This window comes from Megalops cyprinoides, chromosome 2 (genome assembly GCF_013368585.1).
Source record: "Megalops cyprinoides isolate fMegCyp1 chromosome 2, fMegCyp1.pri, whole genome shotgun sequence".
Classification (NCBI taxonomy): Eukaryota; Metazoa; Chordata; class Actinopteri; order Elopiformes; family Megalopidae; genus Megalops; species Megalops cyprinoides.
In genome coordinates, this window is record NC_050584.1 from 2,880,352 (window position 1) to 2,904,712 (window position 24,361).

General features: G+C 47.4%; 1 protein-coding gene across 2 annotated transcripts; it reads left to right on the top strand.

Moving 5' to 3' along the window:
* The first annotated feature begins 466 nt into the window (after window positions 1-466).
* pdgfra (platelet-derived growth factor receptor, alpha polypeptide) lies at window positions 467-23,095 on the top strand. Of its 2 annotated transcripts, none has more exons than XM_036554069.1 (29): window positions 467-836; window positions 4,575-4,650; window positions 4,852-5,133; window positions 5,314-5,574; window positions 5,913-6,043; window positions 6,843-7,005; window positions 7,287-7,479; window positions 7,589-7,719; window positions 8,357-8,677; window positions 9,008-9,274; window positions 9,597-9,727; window positions 9,957-10,125; window positions 10,217-10,406; window positions 11,011-11,126; window positions 11,365-11,491; window positions 11,643-11,839; window positions 12,354-12,448; window positions 13,556-13,688; window positions 14,187-14,291; window positions 14,466-14,576; window positions 14,878-15,031; window positions 16,087-16,253; window positions 16,567-16,682; window positions 17,682-17,804; window positions 18,112-18,223; window positions 18,432-18,531; window positions 19,230-19,335; window positions 20,311-20,546; window positions 20,907-23,095. In XM_036554069.1, the coding sequence occupies exons 2-29, from the start codon at window positions 4,599-4,601 to the stop codon at window positions 21,052-21,054; spliced, it is 4,437 nt and encodes a 1,478-aa protein (XP_036409962.1). In that variant the 5' UTR covers window positions 467-836; window positions 4,575-4,598; the 3' UTR covers window positions 21,055-23,095. The 2 variants fall into 2 exon arrangements, with proteins under 2 accessions (XP_036409962.1, XP_036409970.1); XM_036554077.1 differs by having other exon boundaries at window positions 7,290-7,479.
* Window positions 23,096-24,361: the final 1,266 nt, after the last annotated feature.

Consider the following 24,361-nt stretch of genomic DNA (forward strand, 5'->3'; position numbering starts at 1 on the left):
GCGCCGCCTGGCAACAGCTGAGGGAACCGCAGGGCATGCAGTAGGGCTCTCCAGGTGCTATGTCCAGCTCAAAAAATATCCCGTAGTTCTTCAAAATCTTGCATTTAAATGATCGACTATTAACTTTCCAAAGAAACTTTCCAAGAGGCCTTCGCTGTTCAATAATGCACTACTTCTAAGTGCGATCAGCGTGTGTATGTAGCATATTCAAAGTAAAAAGTCGATTCGTCCCCAGCTTTAGATGATTGCGACACAATAGAAAAAAAAGTTAGTGAAGATTTCAAAATCGGGCTGCCCACTCAAGAAAAAAAAAAAAAAACACGCTGATTGCGCTTGGTATAAAACATGGGTTGCTTAACTTTAGTTTTTCAGTTCAGGCTGCGCCGAAAAGACTGACACTCCGGAAAAACATATGGGTTTTTTAACCCTTCCAGGCTCGTTTAAGCGCCTCCTTCCTAACTGCAGAGCCAGGGGAAATTCGACTCCTTTCGGCCCCGTTGTGAAAACAGGACTCTTACTTTAAAAGGGGCTCCGAGAGGAGGGGGGCTTCATTTCCTGATAGTTATTTACTTTAAGGCAGATGATTAGTTTGGGGGTAGGATGGACTGTAACATTGAATCAATTACAAGTCTCTGTGCTTGAAGCGCATTACGGAGCGCAGCCGTGGACGCGGACGGAGCAGCGCGCATATGGTACCGCTCAACTCTGCTCGGCGGATTACAACTGCAACAAACCGTGGATCCTTTTCAGAGGACAGAGGAAGCATTTGAAAGAGATTTTTCAAATTTTACAAGCGCTTTCTTTAATTGAGGAAAACAATCAAAAGGAATTAAAAGGTATTGTATCACAAAATTTGAAAGCTTATAAACGTATAACAGGCACTTTAGTGGTGTTGTGATTTACAAACGTTTAAATAAATTGCAATGATATATTGACAGACATGCAATGTAGTTTTTAAAATAAATGTAAATGGGATATTCGCGATTCCTATGGAATTGGAATTTTTTCCTTTGCCGGGTCTTTCGCAAATTATTTCCAGTTGTGATTTGGTTATTAGCTGGGCTCCTCTGCAGGGGAATACGTTTAAAACGGGATGCATCACACTTTCGGTTTTTCAAAATAATCACCACAAGGACGAGGATTACTTAAAACGCTGTGATCTTTCTGAGCACGATTCGAGCTTTCCCGGAGTACAGCTGACCTCCACTGCACAGATGGTCGCACCTTCCGACGCCGTGCGAAGAGGGACGCGGACACGGTCGGATAAAAGCGTCTCAGCGGGGGATGTCACTTTAGCGACTGCGGCTCCATTCACCGATGCTGTCCCAGCAGTTAATCCAACAGATTTGAAATCGGACGTGAAGTGGAGAGAATATGGTCAAGGATGGATTTTCTGATGGAACGGGCAACGCGGACCGAGCAACTTTTTGAGCCAAATGGAATTCGTCCCTCGTTAAAAAGTTTAGACTCCAGAAGGACCGCTCCCAGATGCACGGTGCTAGGGTGCAGGGGTACAAGGGGAACGCTCGCGCTGGTTCTGTAGGCTGCTCTAGGGTGGAGACGGAAGGAGATTTTAGTGTGTATTGAAAAACTGAATAAATGCATATAATAGGCCTAACAGTAAACGCACGTGCTCAGAGCAGAGATGAATTGTTAATTTAATCTTCACCTCCTGTTGGGAGACTATGAATTAAGAAATAGGAATATATGACTGACACGGATTAGGAACGGACAACCAACAATATCCCGTGAAATAGCATTCATTAATCTACTATCTATTTTTCCCAAGCATGAAGTAATTACTTCAACGTAATGCAAAGCTGACGATTCTGCCAGTGTTTTATCATTTTATCACACCATTTGCCTGCGCCGCTGCTGTTTTTCCAGACTCTTTCCGCTCATTTTCCCTCTGCTATATTCCCATGTAAATAAAATTTCACGTGTGTGATTCAATTTAACACATAAAGTGTGTGGAGGGCAGCGCAGCTGACTGCCCGTCTCAGCCGTTTCAGCAGAGCGCAGGCGTCTTAAGACAGAGACCCGGTGAGACGGCGAAAAGAGCGCGGCATTGCAGTAACCGAAACGTTCCTTAGCTGCGTAAAGCAGAAATTACTTCACAGCTCTCTGGACGAAATAATAACTATAACTGTGCGCTGTCAGAGGGGATTAGAGGAGTGTAATTTTAAGCGGATCCTACTCGGGTTCCCACGCCAATAGTGCACAGTCACAGCTCCAAAACAAAACGTCCTTTAATTATAGCCTCGGCACCCCAATGGTAATTAGTCTATTTAGTTTCAACACGAGTGGACTGGTGCAAACAGCCTGTAGAGCTCCTAGGAGCGTGTTTCGGCTGGTCCAGACGCATACAGGCTCGTTACTTCTGTATTTTAGCCACTCGGATGGTATTTGAGACAGAAGATAAAGGTGGTGATGCAGCGGCGCAGCCAACAGAAGAGCGGACTGGTGGAAATTCAGAGAATGCAGAATGAATTGCGTTTAAGAACAATGTTCCGTGTGCTATGAGCATGTTCTATGTAGTACATAGTACATTGGAGTGCGTCGGTTCTTCATTTAGTGAGTGGAGAAAAAAAAAAGATTCACGATCAAAGAACGCTGACCAATTGTTGCTTGCGCTGCATGTGGCTCGTCTGAGCGGCGTCTGCGCTGCAGTGCTGATAGAGTCCAGCTTCCCGACATCAGAGGGTCCCGCACCAGGCTGATAAAGCAGACTCAGATATCGTCTCTGCTGAGTAGCCCGCGGACCAGCCTCCTGATGAGAAACACTCCGGACTGAAGGCGCTGTCTGACAGCCGTACGTGGGAACAGAGCAGAGGTTTGATTTACCGCGGGTAAAGATGTCGAGATAATCTTATTACGCACAGCTCCATAAAACAATTGGTCACAACGTGAAGAAAAAAATATATAATGATGGATATATATATATATATATAAAATATAGAAAATACAGAAAAAAGAAATTCATGTTCATGTATAAAAAGGAAAAAAGGAAGCAAAGAAAAGCATGGTTTTCATGTTCATGCCAGATTTTATGTGAAAAATAGACATTTTTCAATCAAATCAAAATTCTGTGCAGTCCTTTATGAGCTGTCAGCCTCTCAAAATAATCACAGTGCCCACTGTGCTAAATCTTAGGAAAACATAAGTACTACACGCTATGATTAAATTTACAATCAAAACGACGGATGGAAAGTATTCACAAAATAAAAAAGCTGGACAAGCGACTGTTGCGTGCCAAATCGCGTACTCTGTCGCCCTCTTCTGGTCATTATATCTAACCATCTGCTGCGGTTGGCGCACTCCCGTTAATTCAACCCCATCCAAAGGTCCTGTATCCGCTCTCTGACACACATCTGCTCTGCGCGCCGCTTCAAACACCCCGTGCGTATATGCGAACGTTCGGTGTATATACGTAGGCTATATGGATTATATATTAGGCTATATAAATGTACTATATTCTCTCCTGAGAGATTTGGTCACTTACAAAAAGTAGAGAAAGATTGGATTAGAATTAAATGCTCTCCTGTCGGAAAATCTCATCCTCGTCATTACACAGACCAGAGACCAACGGGTTTCGTTATTTTGGATTGATTCTGTCGAGGATGACTTCTCATAACCTATTTATGTTTCATTCTGTAAATTTGATACAAGATTCATAAAACACATTTTTATTCTTATTACCTGCGATGTTCTGCCCTCGAAGGCGAAGGATAAGGCGAAATGCTGGACTGGCGAACTTCGTTTCTCAGTTACTATTTACAACGGCCCGTGGAGCGTACAAGAGAAGCCCATGATAAGAGAGCTTCAAATTCAACGGTTCAGATTCTACGAATGCAAGATAAGATACTAAAAAGGTCATGTTTTTGACGAAAATGACCAATTTTAGCTTTCAACACAAAGGCGCAAAATATATTTTACCTGTCAGTTTTTGACCAGATTAGCCATTGTTTTCGCCGTAGAAGTCATGGACGTGCAATTTTATTTATTTTTAATTATTTTAATGAGGCCTATATATTTGAAATAAGGCATGTTTTTATAGTGTTTGCGAGCGCCTCGGTATGTTAAAGCTTTCTGCTGAACCGCTGACGTTTCAGTGCCAACATCGAGACAACCAAGTGCTCAAAATTCTATTCAATTTGACATGTATAATCTCACAGCATTTAGCAATCTTTTATTGACTTGCCAGTTAGCATGAATATACTCTCAACGCCTCATAAATTTATATTTTGTGTCTCTTTGAATTGAGATATCTATTTTTTAAATTTATTTACTTACTTTGCCAAAGATTTTACCTTGACTTGTAAGCGAAAGACGATTGATTCAAATATACTTTGTAATACTTTGTTTTTTCTAAATGTAGGCTACCAGGGGCGGGGAAATCGCCTGGGTTTCAAATGGCTAAATGTTAGACTTTAAAACGTATATGGAATTTATTTTTCACTTTATTATTAACTAGTTACATCTCCAGAGTCAGTTGCGTATATCGTCGCTTTAGGCAATCGTTTCAGCGAAAATACCGAACAAAGACTGAAGCTCATCTTTTATCTCTTTTGCAGCAAAGAAGGCCGTCCACCGCCAGTATGACTGTTGTGAAGACATATTTCACCTTTGTGGCTTTATCGATGCTGTCAGGTACAGGGTTCACTTCTTGCATATTTATGTTGGACGTCATGAAATGGTATTTGAACTTTCATACATTTTCCTTTATATATTTACCATTCGTTCTTCAACGAGATGAAACGGAAAGTTTTTTGTTTGCTTGTTTTGTTCCTTTCTATTCTGGAACATGCTGTGTTCTCAGGAGGCTTCACTTGACGCGCTGTCTTCTCACAGGTCCACGGACCGTCATCTCTTCCCCTCCGACCATCGTTTCGAACCAGAATGAGTTTGTGGTGGAGCCACACTCCATATTCAACATCAGCTGCACCGGAAAGCGGGACGTGGACTGGCAGGGCCCGCTGCCGCACAACGTGCACCTCGTTCCCGGCTTTCACACCGCCACGCTGTTCATCGATGACGCAACGGCCGCAAACACCGGATTCTTCACCTGCATCTACGTTACGCCGGAGGCCGACGCCGGCGAGCAGGAGGCCGACATATACGTATTTGTTCCAGGTAAACGGAACGGTAGTAGGCTATATCGACAATCAATTCATCAATAAAAAATGCAGTCAATCAGTCGAGAAAACGATCATAGATGTGACATATGCAGGGCATTGTTAAAGCGGCAGTTACAGACACACAGATGTATGTAATTTAATATTTTTGATTATTTGCTTTCATCACGTGTCTCAGATCCGCGCCAGCCCTTTGTGCCGGAGGTCCCGTATAATACGCACGTGGTCGCTGACGAAAACGGCACGATCATCCCGTGCCGCGTGACTAACCCCGAGTCCCACGTGATCTTGAGGAGCGTGGACACCGGTATGGAGGTGCACGGGCTGTACGAGAAAAAGCTGGGCTTCGTCGGGAACTTCTCGGCCGGATCCTACGTGTGTCAAATCACCACTGACGGCATTACAGCTGACAGCATCACTTACGTTGTGGACTATAAAGGTAAATCTGGGACCACAACATGCTCTTCTTATACTTATTCTTGTTCTGAGTTGATATATTTCCAGAAACTATGCAGTATGTGGTCAGTTATGAGGAGGTCATGCTGGAGATTGTCTTCAGAAAGTTTTCATCCTTGTCAGTGGAAATGGGTGCCTGGCTCCTGGTTGCCCCCTAGTGGTCAGACAGCACAACAGCTTGTACTGCAGCTGGGCAGTGAGGCTGTAGGGGAGGGTGCTGCTCCAGGGGGAGTTGCCGGGGGTGTTCCAGCTGGGTTACAGATGATGTAAAGATTCCCTGATGGAACCAGCTGTTCTGTGTCCCTCCCCTGTCACACGCAGAGAGTGCCGACTTCCACATGGACCTGAGAGCCAGCAGCGCCTCTGTCAGGGCAGGCGAGACCCTCAGCGTCACCTGTGTAGCCCCTGCCGGCCAAATTTACCACCAGCAGTGGCTGCACCCCCGCAAACAGGCAAGGTGTCCTCTACTAACCTGCCACACAGGGGCAGCAAGGAGCAGCTGCAGTTACCCTCAGTTCTGCTTATGGTGATGGCCGAGCTTTGTGTTCTAGCAGTCTGTGAGATCGCCCTCTGCTGGGGGAGGAGCTCTTTTTGAATGCTCTTTGGGTGGAACTGAAATTGTTTGGGTAGTCACATGTCTGCTTGGGTCACTGATACAGGTGAGAGGTCCAGGCTGGAGTGTTAGCTGTGCTCAGACAGTGGATCTGCACACCTGCAGAAAACACACCTTTGCAACAGAAGTACAGATATTTTTTAAAAAAGCTACAGCTACCTGTGCTTTTCTAAATGAAAAACATGCAAAAATAACAGAGGAACCACATTAGAATGATAAGGTGGAAATAACTGAATTGCTGAATGTTCATCTTATGCTCCCCTGTGAGTGTAGGTGTGTGTGTGTGTGTGTGTGTAATAGTGTGTGTGTAATAGTGTGTGTGTGTGTGTGTGTGTGTAGGTGACTGTGATAAGAGTAACCCCCACAATGCATGGTGAGCATTTTACAGTGTCTGGTTTACAGCAGCCTGTAAAATTGATTTATCTTCTTTTCTTGTGCTGGCCAGCATGTGTCTTAGAGCGTGGGTGGGGGAGAGAGAGAGAGAGACATGTGCGAGTGGGAGAGAGAAAGAGAGAGACAGAGAGAGAGAGAGAGAGAGAGACATATGCAGGTGGGAGAGAGGCGTGTGTGCGGATGGGAGCAAGAGATGTGTGCAGAGTTTCTGCGCTCTTGCTGATGGCTGCGTTGTGGCCCGGCAGGCAGTGGAGGCAGAGCAGACGAAGCAGGAGGTGGGAGAGAGTGTGCTCTACACTCTGACCGTCCCCCGAGCCTCTTTGCAGGACAGCGGCGTGTACGAGTGCTCCGTCACCGACGTCCTGAGGGACCACACGCGCACCCAGAGAGTGGCTGTCACTGTCTTCCGTATGTCATCTGACCTTTGACCCCATGACTTCTAACCTTCGGTCAGTTCTGTCCAATAAAACCTCATCAAGTATGGAATGCTGTGCTTTCTGCTTTCTGTTTCGGGTGGCGGCATGCGTTGGGGCTCCTGCTTTTACAGTAGGTCCAGCCAGTGTCTTAGTCTGCTGTGTTAGTGCATGTTAGCGTGTGTTAGCCTACTGTGTTATTCTGCTGTGTTAGCGCGTGTCAGTGCACGTTAGCAGCTGCGCCTCCTCACGCAGATGTCCTCTCTCTATGTTCAGCAGAGAATGCCTTCATCACCCTGCTCCCCCACATTGCGCCGCTGGAGTTTGCCAACCCGCTGGAGGAGAAAGCGTTCGTCGTGCACATAGATGCCTACCCTGCGCCCAGAGTCAAGTGGCTGAAGAACAACGCGGTGCTCGACGAGAGCAGCCATTCAGTGTTCACCAAAACCAGCAGCCTGGACGGGAACAGGTAAGAGAGCTGCTCCTGCTGGCTGCTGGCTGACCTGCCTCTGGAACTGCCATGACTGCGGCTTTACGGGTGCGAAGGCGGCCTCTGGAGACTCTTCTCTTACACTCAGGTACCAGAGCACTCTGACTCTCACGCGCCCCTCAGTGGAGGACAGTGGGAACTACAGCATCATTGTATCCAATGGCAACGACCCCCTGGACCAGCACAAGAGGAGCTTCTCCTTCTCCTTGAGAGTAAAGGGTGAGGCTCACCGCACGTTAACACACTAACATGCTCGCATGCTAGCATGCTAACACACTCACGCTAACATTCTAACCTGCCATTATCCCTTTAATTCTACTATGTTCAGTCACTCACTCACACACTCACACATTATTACAAAGAAAATATGACTGATCAGTTAAGGTGGGGCTGCATTTAAACATTTACATTACACTTTTATTTACATCTTACATTTATTTATTTGGCAGATACTTTTATCTAAAATGACTTTTTTTCCAGGGCAATTAATGTAGCAGATTACACGCATGAGTGTCTGTGCCTGTGTGTTTGTGGGTATGTGTGTGTGTGCGATTTAATGTAATGTAATGTGTGTAAGTGTGCGTGCATGTGTGTGTGTGTGTGTGTGTGTGTAAATGAATGTAATGTGTGTGTGTGTGTGTGTGTGTGTGTGTGTGCGCGCATGTGTATATGAGTGTAATGTAATGTGTGTGTGTGTGTGTGTGTGTGCGCGTGTGTATATGAGTGTAATGTAATGTGTGTGTGTGTGTGTGTGTGTGTGCGCGTGTGTATATGAGTGTAATGTAATGTGTGTGTGTGTGTGTGCGCGCGTGTGTATATGAGTGTAATGTAATGTGTGTGTGTGTGTGTGTGTTAGCTCCCAGCCCCATGCTGCAGCCCCTGACGGCACCTGAGATCAGCCCCCCGCTGCTGGAGATGGTGGTGGCTCTGCACTCCTCCTTCCAGCTGCGCTGCAGGGGAGAAACGGAGCTGTTCTGGGAGACGCCGCTGGACCACACTGACATGCTGGAGGAGGCGGTGGAGGACAACAGCGGCCTGTTCGTCACCTCCATCACTGTGGAGAATGCCACCGCCACCCACACAGGGGCCTACGTCTGCTACTACGCCAACAGGAGCACCGATGATGATGAAGAGAGTGAGGAGGAAGAGCAGAGCTCCATTTACATCTACGTACCAGGCACGTGACCGACACTGTCTCCCAGTGTGTGTGTGTGTGTGTGTGTCTGTGTGTGTGTGTGTGTGTGTGTGTGTGTGTGTGTGTGTGTCTGTGTGTGTGTGTGTGCGTGTGTGTGCGTGTGTGCGTCTCTGTGTGTGTGTGTGTGTGTGTGTGTCTGTGTGTGTGCGTGTGTGTGTGTGTGTGTGCGTGTGTGTGTGTGTGTGCGTGTGTGTGTGTGTGTGTGTGTGTGTGTGCGCGAGGCATGTGATTGGCACTGTTCAGCGTTCAGTTTCACAGTGTTGCCATGCTGTTGTGGGACTGCCAGACTAACACCCCCTTTCCTTCCCTCAGACCCAAATGTTCCTTTTGTCCCATCGGTGATCCCGTTTGGGAACCACGTTCTGACCGATCACGATGAGATGGAGATCCAGTGCCGCGTGACGGACCCGAGCGCCAACGTCACTCTGATCAATGCAGACACGCAGACGCTGGTGCCCAGCGTGTACGACAGCAAACGCGGCGCTGTCGGCCTCTTCAGCCCGGGAACCTACGTCTGCAAGGCCAGCATCGGTGGCCAGGAGCACCTGAGCGAGGAGTACATCGTCCACGGCTGGACAGGTGTGCTCTCTGCCAGTGCTCCGCTCTACCCGCGCTTTAACTTTCACCTGCCCTCCCTCCCCTTTCCTTGCCCCTCTCGACCTCTCTCTCTGTCTTTCCCTCCCCCTCACTTTCTGTCTGCCTCTCTCTCACCCCCTCCTTCTCTCTCCTCCTCCCCTTAATCTTTTTTACTCTCCCTCCCTTTCTCCCTCTCTCCTCCCTCTCCTTCTCTGTCTCTCTCTTTCTCTTCCTCACTTTTTCCCTCTCTCTCCTTCTCTATTTGTGTGATCATACCTGTTAAAATAAAGTTGACCTAAACACTCACCCCTTCCTTCTGCTCCAGGAAGCTCAGGGCTGAAGGTGGACCTGAAGTCGTCCCGGGAGGCACTGTTGGTGGGGGAGAGTCTGGAGGTGACCTGCATTGCTCGGGGCAGTGAGATGCTGGAGGACCATTGGAAGTACCCGGGGAAGATGGTGAGTCAGAGTGACTCATGCTGTGTCATCATGAGTAATCGTGGGTAATCAGGGGGAATTGGGGGTAATCAGGATGCACCTGGAGACTGAGGGAGGTGGTGTCACACGCTGATTGAGTGGTGAGCCGTGGACTTGAGAGAGAGATGACTAAATGCTGGGAGAGCCGCCTGTGTGTCTGTGTGGCACCTACTGAAGAGGCACTGTGTGTGTGTGTGTGTCTGTCCCCCAGGCAAACCGCGGGGTGAAGACGGTGAGGGAGAATAAGAAGGAACAGGAGATCCGCTACACACTGAGCATTGCCCACGCCTCCGCCAAGGACAGCGGGGTCTACGCCTGCTCCATCACTGACATCATGAGCAGCGACAGCCAGACCAAGGAGGTGATGGTGACAGTATATGGTACGTCCTGCCCCCTTATCTCCGCCCCCTCGGCCCTGCCCCCTCCCTGATCCCAAACCGCTCACTTCCCCCCTTTCTGCTCTCCCTGTAGAGAGGGAGTTTGTCTCCCTGGACCCCATGTTTGCGCAGACGCAGTTCGCCGAGCTCGACGAGGTCAAGGAGTTCACGGTCAACCTCCACACCTTCCCGGCTGCCCAGGTCACCTGGTTAAAGGGTGAAGCTGTGCTGAGTGATGTCAGCGCTGAGATAACGAGCAGCCTGCAGAAGATCAGTGAGACCAGGTCTGTACTAGGGCTTTCAAGTCTGTTACTGTAGAGCACTGTGCCTTTCAGGTCTATTAGTGTAGAGTGCTATGGCTCCTAACTTTACTACCCAACGTGTGCAGTTCCAGGGCTCTGAGGTCTGCTAGCACACGGGCTCAGTTTGAGGGAGGGAAAAGATTGCATGTTTTCTTTTTTCTTTGTTTACACTGGCAATACTGCACCATTTACCAAACCACACTGGACAAGATTAAAGACAGATGAGAAAGAGTCAGAAAATTGCCATATAGATTAGAGACATAAGCGCCACAAAGAGTGTAATTGTGTATCTGTTAAACATACAGTAGATATATTTTCAAAACAGTCTTTGTAGTTTTTTGCTCCAAGTTTCCATACAAAAAAATGTGTGAAAAGGGAAGCCACTTTTAGTGTTTGTGCTCATAGATAACATTGATGGTGTCTTGAGTGAACAAAGACTTGAGGGGTATGAGTGTGTGAGTGCACGTGCGTGTGTGCATGCCTGTTGCGTGTACGCGTGTGTGTGTGTGTGTGTGTGTGTGTGTGTGTGTGTGTGTGTGTGTGAGGGTGTGCATCTGACTGGCTGATTTTGGGCTGTTGGTTCCAGATACCGGAGCACTCTGAGGCTGATCCGGGCCAAAGAGGAGGACAGTGGGAACTACACCATCAGGGTAGAGAATGGGAACCAGACGGAGACCTTCAACTTCACTCTGCAAGTGAAAGGTGAGACAGCGAGTTGTGTGTGACTGTGTTTCTCTTTCATTGTGTGCGAGTGAGTGTGTGTCTGTGTGTGTAGTGGTTGTGTGTGTTCCTCTCCGCAGTGTGTGTGTGTGTGTGCGTGTGACTGTATTTCTCTTTCTGTGTATGGTGACTGTGTGTGTGTTTCTCTCAGTAGTGTGTGTGTATGAGTGTATATGAGTGTGTGTGTGTGTGTTTAGTGACTGTATGCTTGTCTCGGCAGTGCCGGCTGTGATAGTGGATCTAATGGACCTGCATCATGGCTCTGCCTCTGGTCAGTCTGTTGTCTGCATTGCTCGGGGTCTGCCGACCCCAGAGGTGGAGTGGTTTATCTGCAGCAACATCAAGCAGTGAGTACTGCCACACGCACACACACAACGCGCACACACACGCACACAAAATGCACATGCGCGCACACACACGCACACACAACACGCACTCACACACACGCACGCACACACCGACATGCATGAATGACATCACCTGTCCTGCTTCCCGCAGATGTGCCAATGACTCCTCCCATTGGGCCTCCCTGCCCGTCAATACCAGTGAGATCGCCGTGGAAACACACATTAACGAGGACAGCAACCTGGAGAGCCAGGTGATCTTCACCAAGCTGGACACCACACTGGCGGTTCGGTGCCTGGCCAGGAACGACATGGCGGCGGTCAGCCGGGAGGTCAAGCTGGTGTCAAGCGGTGAGCAGCACTTTTCCAGCGGAAAACAGATGTGAGCTGGAGGCTGCGGGTTCAAATGCAGGGTGTAGCACAGGGACGCACAGCGCATACTCTGACCTCCGGCGTCGTGCATTGCGTACTTTTTACACACCTGCCATTCAAGCATTAGGGAGGTCATTCAGGTGAAGCAACCGCAGTGCCTCTACCAGCTAAACCTGCAGCCTCTGGGTTCCGAGCTTCACTCCGTAACTGCTTCAGTAGCCTTAGCTGCTAGTGCTTTCTGCTTACTCTCTCCTCAGTATCCTTAGCTGCAGACAGGCGGAGCATTTTGTCTCCCCTGAGCCACCGTATCACGGTGGGTTTGCTCTGTGTTGGGAATTCAGCTCAGCTGGCCGTCAGTGCTGAGGTGGGAGCCCTTTAGCAGATGTGTGTCTCTGGGTGTAGAAGCTTGGTGGACAGCATGGTCAAACCGAGCCACCCCCGGGCAGGTGGTGTGTCCTGGTGCTCATTTCCTTTTGGGTTTTTCCCGGCACAGCCCTGCAGTCGGAACTGACCGTGGCAGCTGCGGTTCTGGTCCTGCTGGTCATTGTCATCATCTCCCTCATTGTCCTGGTCATTATCTGGAAGCAGGTACTGAACTCTGACTACCCCCCATTACCTGATCTCACCCATTCACTATACTCACCCACCACACCCATCCACCACACTCACCCATCTGCCATATTCACCCACCTGTGCAGCAGTCCTCACCTGCCTCTCTCTTTCCCTCTTTTTCTCCCTCTCTGTCTCTCTTTCTCTGTCCTTCTCTCTCTGTTTTTATCTGTCTTTGTCTCTCTCTCTCTCTCTCTCTCTCCATGACCAATGACATTTCTATGTGAGAGGGTTGCTCAGGTATTGCGGTCATTAAATACTAGTGGTTTCAGCAACAGAGTTTTTAGCTGTAGGCTGTAATTTTTCTGGTTCAAAGGAGTATTTTTCCTGATGAATGAGTGATGTTTCTGGGTTTGTTTCTTGGTTTTGGCTGATAAATGAGTAAAGTTTCTGAGTTTGTTTCTTGGTTTGGGCTGATGAGTGAATGATGTTTCTAGCTTTGTTTCTGGTTTTTGGCTGATGAATGAGTGATGTTTGTGGGTTTGTTTCTGGGTTTTTGGCTGATGAATGAGTGATGTTTCTGGGTCTGGGTTGACGATTGAGTAATGTTTCTGGGTTTTTTAGCTGATGAATGAGTGATGTTTGTGGGTTTGTTTCTTGGTTTTGGCTGATAAATGAGTAAAGTTTCTGAGTTTGTTTCTTGGTTTGGGCTGATGAGTGAATGATGTTTCTAGCTTTGTTTCTGGTTTTTGGCTGATGAATGAGTGATGTTTGTGGGTTTGTTTCTGGGTTTTTGGCTGATGAATGAGTGATGTTTCTGGGTCTGGGTTGATGATTGAGTAATGTTTCTGGGTTTTTTAGCTGATGAATGAGTGATGTTTCTGGGTTTGTTTCTTGGTTTTGGCTGATAACAGAAACAGAAAGTAAAGTTTCTGCGTTTGTTTCTGGGTTTGGGCTGATGAACGAGTGATGTTTGTGGGTCTGTTTCTGGGTTTGGGCTGATGAACGAGTGATGTTTGTGGATCTGTTTCTGGGTTTGGGCTGATGAATGAGGGATGTTTGTGGGTTTGTTTCTGGGTTTTTGGGTTAATGAATGAGCGATGTTTCGGGGAGTTTTTCGACTGATGAATGAGTAATGTTTTGCAGAAGCCACGGTATGAAATCCGATGGCGGGTGATTGAGTCCATCAGTCCAGACGGCCATGAGTACATCTACGTCGACCCAATGCAGCTGCCCTACGACTCCAGATGGGAGTTTCCCCGAGATGGCCTTGTCCTGGGTGTGTACCCCCACTCCGCGTTTGCCCTACAGTTTTGGCCCAGTCTGATCCGGCCTGTGCCCTGCGGTTCTGACCTGATCTAACCCAGTCTGTGCCCTGTGGTTCTGACCCAGCCTGTGTTTTTCAGTACTAACCTGGTCTTTGCCCTGCTGTTCTGACCCAATCTGTGTCTTATGGTTCTGAACCTGTCTGTGCCCTGTTGTTCTGAACTGGTTTGTACCCTGTGGTTTGCCTCATATGCACTCTGTATGTGCTCACGGCAGTCAGGTTAAGGAAGTGAACTGCAGCAATTGAAGCCTGTAGCCTCCTGTCCAGCCCCTCCTGCTCCACCACACACGCTAATCATGTGACACTCTCTGTGTTTCTCTGCCAGGTCTCCCTGTTTCACACCTCCCTGTGCTGACGTGGGCCATTATGTGATCAAAAAGACCCCCCACACTGGCGGGTCACAGTTAGGTGCTGAAAGGTATGGAGGTGTTAACATGTGTCTGTCCACAGGGCGTGTCCTGGGCTCTGGTGCTTTCGGGAAGGTGGTGGAGGGGACGGCGTACGGCCTGAGCCGCTCGCAGCCTGTCATGAAGGTCGCCGTCAAGATGCTGAAGCGTGAGTCCCACTCTTTCGCTATGATTGGACGGCGTTTTACAGCTGCAGTTTCCTGCCGGCCACATGCATCTGTGGGGCATAAAAGCCATTTTTAACAGCGGGGAGTGACACACTGAAAGCACACAGGGGTGCGAAATCGAATGCTGAAAGAGCGTTTCTCTGTGCCTCCTGCAGCCACCGCTCGCTCCAGCGAGAAACAGGCCCTCATGTCCGAGCTGAAGATCATGACTCACCTGGGGCCTCACCTCAACATCGTCAACCTGTTGGGAGCCTGCACCAAGTCAGGTACACCCTGTCAAACCACAGCACCCCCAAACCACTGCACCCCTAAATCGCTGCACTCCTAAATCCCCGCACTAAGTCAGGTACACGGCCCAAATCAAAGCACCCTTAAGTCACTGCACCACCACATTACTGCACCCCTAAATTACTGCATCCAGAGCTCTGTAATGGGCTTTTGGTGGGGTGATGCCGTTCCCACTTTCCTTGGGTGTGTGGGGAGGCTAATGCTAATGCTAATGGAAGCGTAGCTGGAGCACAGACTGACACAGTGTCTGCATCTCACTGAGAGTCTCTCTCCCTGCAGGACCCATCTACATCATTACTGAGTACTGTCTCCATGGAGATTTGGTCAACTACCTGCACAAGAACAGGGACAGTTTCCTCAGCCGACACCCCGAGAAAAGCAGGAAGGAGCTGGACATCTTCGGCCTGGACCCTGCAGATCAGAGCAGCAGGAGGTCTGAACCATGTCTGCCTGTGCATGCCCAGAACCATCTCCACGCCCAGAACCACTCCCAACCCAGAACCACTCCCACCCCAGTACCATTCACCTAGCAAGAACCACCCCCACAACCAGAAGCATCCCCACACCCGGAACCATCCCCCCAACCGGAACTATTTCCAACCCAGAACCATCCCCAACCAAAAACCATCCCCACACCAGAACCATCTGAACACAGTCAGAACTACCCCCACACCCAAAACTAATCACAAAGCCAGAGCAACTGTATGTCCATACCTAGACCCATCTGAAGACACTTACAGCTTACAGTTTATTTTTGGATGCACTGACTAGCCAAGTATTTCAGGTGATCTATCTAGGATGGATTCCTAATCAGTTGTTGACAGAAGGAAAGGACAAAATACTCTGTGTGGGCTCAGGAGGAAGAGATTGTGCTCATTGAGTTTTATGAGTTACATGGTTTGTATGAGCAGACAAGTAGTAAATTAAATTTTAACATAAAACACAGTTAAGTTGTGTTTGCTAGCTGGTGAGATTAGCAAACATTATTTGTGAAGAAAACAGCTGTTTTGTCGTTTTTGCTCTGAAGGAGATTTGGTGAGTTAGTGAGCTAGTTTGGAGTTTGAAATGCTCAGCGGCTAAACAGCTGGCAAGCTAAATATAACTACTTAAATAAATGCAGCACTGTGGCTGATAGACGAATAAGCTAATTTCACACCCTGCACAGCATGCCCCCCCCCCACACACACACACACTGTGCCCTGATTGTCTTCAGGCATCTTCTTTTTATTCAATCTACCTCTGCAGCGCTCAGGGGCATGCACTCGAGTTTCTCTATAAATGAATGATGTTGTTCTTTCTGTTAATTGAAGGCAGACGCATATTGGGCAACCTGTCAGGGCATGCTCTGTGTGAGGGGTGGGGTGGGGTGGGGGTGGGGGGGGACTGCATGCTTATTGACTCTGTTTGGAGCATCTGAGTGCATCCTGCATGCTGCTTCTCAGCAGGGCTAAACGCACAGCCTCTGTCTCCGTCTCTCTGTCCGCGCAGCTACGTCATCCTGTCCTTTGAGAGCAAAGGCGACTACATGGAGATGAAGCAGGCGGATAGCACGCAGTATGTGCCCATGCTGGAGATGAACGAGGCATCCAAGTACTCGGACATCCAGAGGCTGAACTACGACCGCCCACTGTCCCGTAAGCAGAAGCCCCTGAGCGGTAAGCACCCATAGAGTGCAGGCTTGGGGGGCCCAGGGGAGCGACTGTGCTTCGGCCTGTAATTACATGTGTAATTACACACGGGGGTAATTGCAGTGCAGGACATAATGTGCAGTCCCTCTGCCATGAGCTGGAGTCACGTCTGCGCAGCTGTAGCTCTATTTTTACACATTTTATTTTCCACATGAGTCATATGCTCTCAGCAGAGATTTTGGACCCTGGTCCCTACAGAAAGTGAAGTGATTGGTCTGTTTCTTTTCTGCACCCTACAGAAAGCGAAGTGATTGGTCTGTTTCTTTTCTGCACCCTACAGAAAGCGAAGTGATTGGTCTGATGTCGGACAATGGCACAGATGGACTCAGCACCATGGACCTGCTGAGCTTCACCTACCAGGTGGCAAGGGGCATGGACTTCCTGGCCTCTAAAAACGTGAGTTATCTGTATCTCTGGGCACCACAGTCCATGCCCCCGGCTCCCCAGTGCTGCTGCCAGTATCCCACACTGAGAACTCACTTTTACACTGAGACAGAGCCTGTGTCATTAGCAATTAACTCCCATCCACTGCTGTTTCCTGATGGCATCTAGTATGGTAGCACTATTGCTGCGCACTTAATATTTCATAATTTTCACGACAGAAAAGAGCTACTGAATCATTTTGACTGTGAAAGCAGATTAAGAGAGGAAACTTTTTTGTGGCAAATTAAACGATTCCAGTGTGAAGCACAAATCTTTTTTACTAATGGCTGATCCTCATATCAACTGGTAATTCTGCATAGCAATCAAAACTAATTTCAGGATGATTGCAAAATAAAAGAGTCCCTGGTCTGTGTAAGAGCTGACATGGAGGAAGTGATTTGGCACACAGCTCCACGTTCCCCGGTTGAGGAACTCTCTCTGTAACCAGAGATTCGCAAGTTTGAATCCCAGGTGTGGCACTGCCATTGTGCCCTTGAGGAGGGTGCATGCTTTAGTGACTGTGTAAATGGATGAAATGTAAAATGTATACCTTTTAAAATAAGCAGTAATAATTGCCATAAAGAGCAAAGCCCTGCTATGTGACTAAAATAGCTGCAGCAATCTCAAAACTGTACATCTTACCCACCATGCAGATGGCAGCTTCGTCTCTGGGAAAGCGTCTTCCTGTTTTGAGACAAGGGAATGACAGCCCAGACATCCAAATACAGAGTCACATGACCCCTAAATCATGGGGTGTGAGATAATGGCGTAAAGGTCCCTGTGGGTGGGGGCAGAACTGCACTCTGTGCTCGGGCTGAAATTACAGGGAAGCTCGGGAGTCTGGGCCATTAATTCCCCCACACTTGCTGACTTGTATCTGTGCGCACACATTCCAAAGGCCTTTTTTCTCTCTGAAACACTGTCCTCAGTGACTCTCCGCTCATTGACTCTCCTCTCCTGACCTCTCCCCAGTGTGTGCACCGAGACCTAGCAGCCAGAAATGTGCTCCTGTCCCACGGCAAGATCGTCAAAATCTGTGACTTTGGCCTGGCACGGGACATCATGCACGACAACAACTATGTCTCCAAAGGCAGCGTAAGTCTCCATCCACAGCTCACCGGCATCTCCTACACAATTCACATTCAACTCCACCTGCTCTCCAACATCATGTGAAGTGGGCTCTTACTGTGTGTGCTGTGATCTGTGACACCACTAGAAGACAGATTGTCCAGCAGGGACAGTAAAGATTTATGGGTTGGTGGATTGCATGTTGATGAGATCTGTGTGTGCTGATCTGCTGGAAGCTTGGTTCTCCATAGTGCAGTGTCTGAGGGCAGATCTCCCAGAGTGCAATGGCAGTGTGATGCGTGTGTCTGATGACCTGCTGTGTGTCACACCATAGACTTTCCTGCCAGTGAAGTGGATGGCCCCTGAGAGCATCTTTGATAACCTGTACACAACGTTGAGTGACGTCTGGTCCTACGGCATCCTGCTGTGGGAGATTTTCTCTCTCGGTGCGTTGACATCACTTCCTGAAATTGATATCACTTCCTAATGTCCACATCACTTCCTGAAGCTGACATCACTTCCTGGTATTTGTATCACATCTTCACATAAAGATCACTTCCTGTATGAGCTGGTCAGCTGACATAGGTAGAGTGAAGGCAGTAGAGAGCTTGTGCACTTGTTTAATGTACAGTTCTTACATGTTTCTTTCTGAAGGAGGAACACCATACCCAGGGATGGTGGTGGACTCCAGCTTCTACAACAAAATCAAGAGTGGATACAGGATGGCCAAGCCAGAGCATGCTTCCAGTGATGTGTAGGTTGCCATGATTCTCTGGGCTATTAATGCCACTAACCATGTGTATGTTTCAGCAGAGGGATTACAGTGTGTCATGTACCAATGAAAAGCTCAAACAAATTAAAGATAAGGGTCTTGGTTGAAACTGGATTGCATTAGAAGTTGAGTCCCCCAAGGATCTGTGTTGGGACTTCTGTTTAAATATTTATAAGGTACCAATAAGAACAGCAGGAGTTAAAGGTGACATCAAATTTGATGAAGAGACTGAAAATGAAATTTCATGTGATCCTTTTAAAGTTTGCCATGCTGGTGATAAAAGGAATTCAAGGTATTCAGTGTTCCAAGGCAAAAAGATAAGTCAAAGGGGGGTTATGCTGAAGTCTGAGAAATAAGAACAAAGACAAGACAATCCTTGTCTTAAGTGTATAAAAGGAAGCAAGCTTTACCTTGGGCCACAGGTCAAAGATGAGCTAACAGTATTTCACACATCAGTATGTTTCACTGGTCCTAGTAATTACAGTCAGCGAATACACTATAATTCACACAAAGGCTGAAGTTCATAATATATAACATTAGTGCATTACATCCCATTACATTTACAGTGCATCACACATATCAATACTTATACCCTCTGTGCTTAAACCCCTGAACTGAAACCTGCTGTGCCTAAATCCCTGAACTGAAACCCTCTGTGATTGGCTGTTGACTGTGTGCAGGTACGAGATGATGATGAAGTGCTGGAACAGTGAGCCAGAGAAGAGGCCGTCCTTCCACAGCCTGAGTGAAACTGTGGCTTCTCTGCTTCCCTCCGAGTACAAGAAGGTGTGTAACGTCCTGCTTCCTCACTCTGACCTCTGATCTCTGACCTCTCCTTTCACTCTCACCCCAGCTGCCAATCTCTCCCTGCCTCCTCAGCCTGACCTCTGACCTCTAATTCCATCCTCACCCTGGCCTTTGACCACTCCTACCTTTTTCACCTTGGCCTTTGACCTGTCCTTCCATTCTCCATGTCACCTCTCAGATGTGCGACTCTGGACTGAGCTTAGTGCTGATATGCAGTCCCTGTCATTGTAAGTCCTGGGTCTGCAGGGGAACAGTCTGTAGCTACTCCCCATGGCAGACACAGAGGCAAAGTAAGTGCTACAGTTGGCAGCATGTTTAATGGTGGAACACCACGCCGTAAGCCTGTCCGCGGACTAACCATAATTACTCTATTAAAAGGATACAAATACATGCGGTAGATCAAACTGCTTTCTCAGTAGCCCCTGTACTTTTATGACCCAAAGGAGCAGGGTAATTACCTTCCAATATAGCACTGGGCTGTGCTATTCAGAGGGAGCAGTGGGCTGCCGGGTGCTCTGTTTACCCAGGCTAAGAGAACAAACTAATATTTCCAGGGACAACAACCAAGCAACTGAGTTTGCAAACTTGGGGCTTCAGTATAATCAGCCTTGTGTAAAATCCTCGCTAACAGGCAGTGGCAGGCAGCGGCTATCCATTGTTACACTCAGACTGTGCTGTGTGGCTAGATCATGTGACAGGGGTTAGCTGGCTTCTCTCTCTTCTACAGATATACTATAATGCTGAAGCATTAAGATTGCCTTTCACTGGAGATAAGGGGCCTAGCCCAAACCCTGAAAAACAGGATTGGCCAAATACTTTTGTCCATATAGTGTAAGTCCAGGTGGTACAGGTTAAAGTACTAGTGATACAGGTTAAAGTGCGGGTGATTTCTTCAGCAGGTAAATGTAACAGCATTTCCTCTTTGTTGACCTCCCTGTCCTTTTCCTTGCGCAGAGCTATGAAAGGGTGAATCACGACTTCCTAAAGAGCGATCACCCTGCAGTGACACGCGTTCGCTCAGACGGCGATGACGCCTACATCGGCATCACCTACAAGAACCAGGGCAAGCTGAAGGACCGCGAGAGCGGCTTCGATGAGCAGAGGCTCAGCTCCGACAGTGGCTACATCATCCCACTGCCCGACCTGGACCCTCTGTCTGAGGACGAGTACAGCAAGAGGAACCGCCACAGGTATACTCACTAGAGTCATTGCTGCTGGTCACGCCACCACATTACATTACATTATTGTCATTTAGCTGACGTTCTTATCAAGAATCACTTACACAGGTTACGGTTTTACACAATTATACAGCTGGATATTCTGGGTTATGTACCTCGCCCAAGGGTACAGCAGCAGTGTCCCAGCGGGGATTGAACCGGCAACCTTTCGGTTACGAGTCCTGCTCCTTAACCACTATGCTACACTGCCGCCCAATCACCAATCTGTGTCATACCCATACTACAGATACGAAGCCCTTCTCATCCCTGCACTGAGCTGTGCCTGTTGGCCAGCGTAACCATGTGACCACATCCCCGCTCCTCTCCCTGCAGCTCTCAGACCTCGGAAGAGAGTGCCATTGAGACGGGGTCCAGCAGCTCTACGCTGGTGAAGCGGGAGGGCGAGACGCTGGAGGATATCGAGGTTCTGGACGAGATGGGGCTGGATTCAGGAGACCTGGTGGAGGATAGCTTCCTGTAGAAGAGATGCAGCTCCAGACCCCTGCCGCCACCCCTCCCCCCCACCCACCTACCGAGAGAATAACCACTGATTTACCCGCCCGTTTAGCAGCAGTGTTTCAGACAGCTCCCCCTAGTGCGCGGAGGTCTAATGACTAAAGATGAACTGCGGAAGCATTCAGGCAGCACTTTGCCTGGTCAGGGGCGGTGCTCCGGGTCTTTGTCGTGCTTTATGGAGGGACACTATGCACATAAGGAGAGGAGAGGCTGAGGAGGCTGGTGCACTGCACCCGTTTTCATGGGCATTCCGATGCAGCAACATAAGCAAGCACGTATCGCTCGGCTACGAAGAACAAAGACCTAAACACCAGGCCGTCTCCCTCAGCACTGCGGGAGAGACAGATGAGGGTGAGGCACTGGGAACCAGCGTAAACCAGCCTCTGTTGTCCGAACAGGTAGCAGGTCTGCTTTAGAGAAGGTCAAATTTCCCTCACCCCTCACTCCCATGGAACAGTCTGTCACTGGTACACTCACACCACCAGAACTAATTAGATCTAACACTTCTCTGCTCCACATTCCGGTCTGGTGTTGGTTTAACGAGTAGCAATACTTAGATAAAGCACAAATTATATTGTTTCTGTTTTTGTTTTATATTTTTTAATGAGTGGTTATATGTTGTCAACCGCTAAATAAGTGCAGTGGTGAAATTTATTTTTTTACTTTCTGTTTCATATAAATATGTAATATTTGTGAATATTTTGAGAGTCAGGTGAATCGGGCTTAAATGCAGAGTGCAGCTGTCATATGTGGATTTATTTAAGGCGTATATGCATCGTTATAACTTAAACCAAAACTTCACAAATGTTTTCTGGAAGGTACCATGTAAGACAAAAAAGGCCATGGTTGAATACTATACAACTTTAACCCTTTGTTTAGTAACACACTATAAATCAGTTTCCCTTTTTGGCAGATGCATCAGACATGTTTGTTAATGGCAGTTGGTGTAGTGTACATTTTTGCCATACCTTTTCAGATAAATACCCATATTTAACATTTAGACAACATTTAAATATTATTTTGTATGCAATTGCATTTAGCCTACTGTTTCATAAACATTTATTCCACATTCCAACATGTTTACTGTTATCGGTCAGCAGAGAATATAAATGAATCTACAGTCACGTGTCATGCATCTCATGTGAACCTGAAAAAAAATGAGAGGAATTTGAATTCCATTCTGATGTTAGAATAAATGACTTTGATGTGACCTTCAACATGTGCCAAAGTTCCTACACACAGCACCTAAGGAATGTTTTCAGAAAACTTTGATCTGAAACCAAAAAAGGGAAGAAGCATCAGCTAAAGACAATCAAAGCTACGCAGTGCTGGGGCAACCAGCGCTAAAGCCACGGGATTGGTCAGGGCCGATCAGCTGACACTGTCATCACTTGTCTCTGATTGGACCCTCAAGCAGGTTATTTGCTCTGCAATGAATGGAAAGCGAAGACGACTCAGCCAAATGTGTGAGCATCCAAACAGCAAGCTGGACGAGGCTTCCTCAGGTTCCTGAGATTGTGAGACAGGTACACTGTATGTCTTTATGCCTATATGTGTCATGAATCAAATGTGTCTGGCTGACCAAAAGAGATCCCTGTGGCACTAAACCCACACAGCAGCCATTTACAGGCCAAGGTGAACATGTACAGACAGGGACCTCATCTGTGGAAAGACTCTGGTGAAATGTAAGCTGATGTTATACATCATTGTGTATAAATGTATCCTGTAGTGTGTAGTCTCGCTCTCTCACTGCCACTCCTGTTACCTGTTCTCACCACAGGCATGATAAACTGTTGCACTTTTTATCTCTTTGTTTTGCTTTTCTGATGGAAGGGTTTCTTACTGTTTGGAAATGTCTGTTCCTGTGGTGACAGTGGTGTACACACGGGGAAACAGGAAGTATTATCAAAGGTACAATGTTTTGTAATTATAGATAGTTACCCAGTTACAAATTTATCCTTTTGTTTTTATATGAATTATGTAAATTCAGATGATCTATATTTCAATAAATGACTCAATAATGTGATTCGGGTTTAGGTTGTTGTTGTTTTGTCCTCACTGTGAATGCAGGATGTTATAAAGCATCACAGGCTTCAGTATAGCCGGCTGCCAAGGCCTCAGACACAGCAACACCACACTGCTGTTCACAGGACAGTAATCGGGACACAGACTGACCTGGGGTCAGTGGGTAAGATAACAGCCTGTTGCCAGGCAGCTGAGCACCCAATTCAGAGCTCTATTGGTGTCTAAGTCAGTGTTTCTCAATCCTACTCCTGTCCTGCATATCTTCTATCTATCTTTGCTCCAAACACACCTGATTGAAATGATTCTTGATTCATTTCAATCAGGTGATAAATCGGAGTGTGCTCAGCTAATCAAAAAGTGCCACTGATGAGTTCAGTCAGGTAGGTAGAGCAGGGAAAGATGGAAAACGTGCAGAGCAGGGGGGCCCCAGGAGCAGGAATGAGAATCAGTGGTCTAAGTCATAGCCAAAGCATATCACAAACAATAGAAGTTTTATGTGACTACATTGCTACCACATTTTACCCATAAAATGTAATTTTGCATAAAGCATTATTATATTACATTATATTGTTATTACATTATATTAATATATTACATAAACTGTTTATGAACTATTCAGAATGAAAAATCCAGAAGATGCAGTCAGGGAGTGACGTCATCGTCGAAAGTGCTCCTCTACCGGCTTTAAATGACGTCGCCGTCTTTACGCATAACGCACAGAGACTATTACTTGCTACTTAGCATTTATAGTTAATGTGTTAGAGTTCTGTCTACATAGCGCTAATAGCCAATGTGAACATCAGACCGGTCTGTTCGCATGCCTTTATTCCACCAGTAATGAGGCTCATGTTAGTCAAAGCAGACATGCAACATATGTGTACGAAAATTTACTTAAAGAAATTTTAGCCTTAAAAACAGCTCTGTGCTGGTGAAGCAAGTAGGTGGGAGTAACGCATAACCCCAAGTCAACTTACTCCATCCTCATCGCCAATCTACCCTCCTCCGAGGACAGACTGAGCCAAAAAACAAGCTTTTATTAAAATTTACCAGTCAACTGTACACAGCATTAATTTGAGAAACAAGGATTTATTCTGTAGGTAAGCTTATCTATGTGGACAGAGATAGCATCCTCAGTGAAAACGGTCTGTTTTCTTCCGCTCCGTAATTTTAAAAGTAATTTTTAAAACGTCTCGCCTTACCGTCGCTCTTAAAAGTCATCTGGCCATAAATAAGAATTAATCACTCAC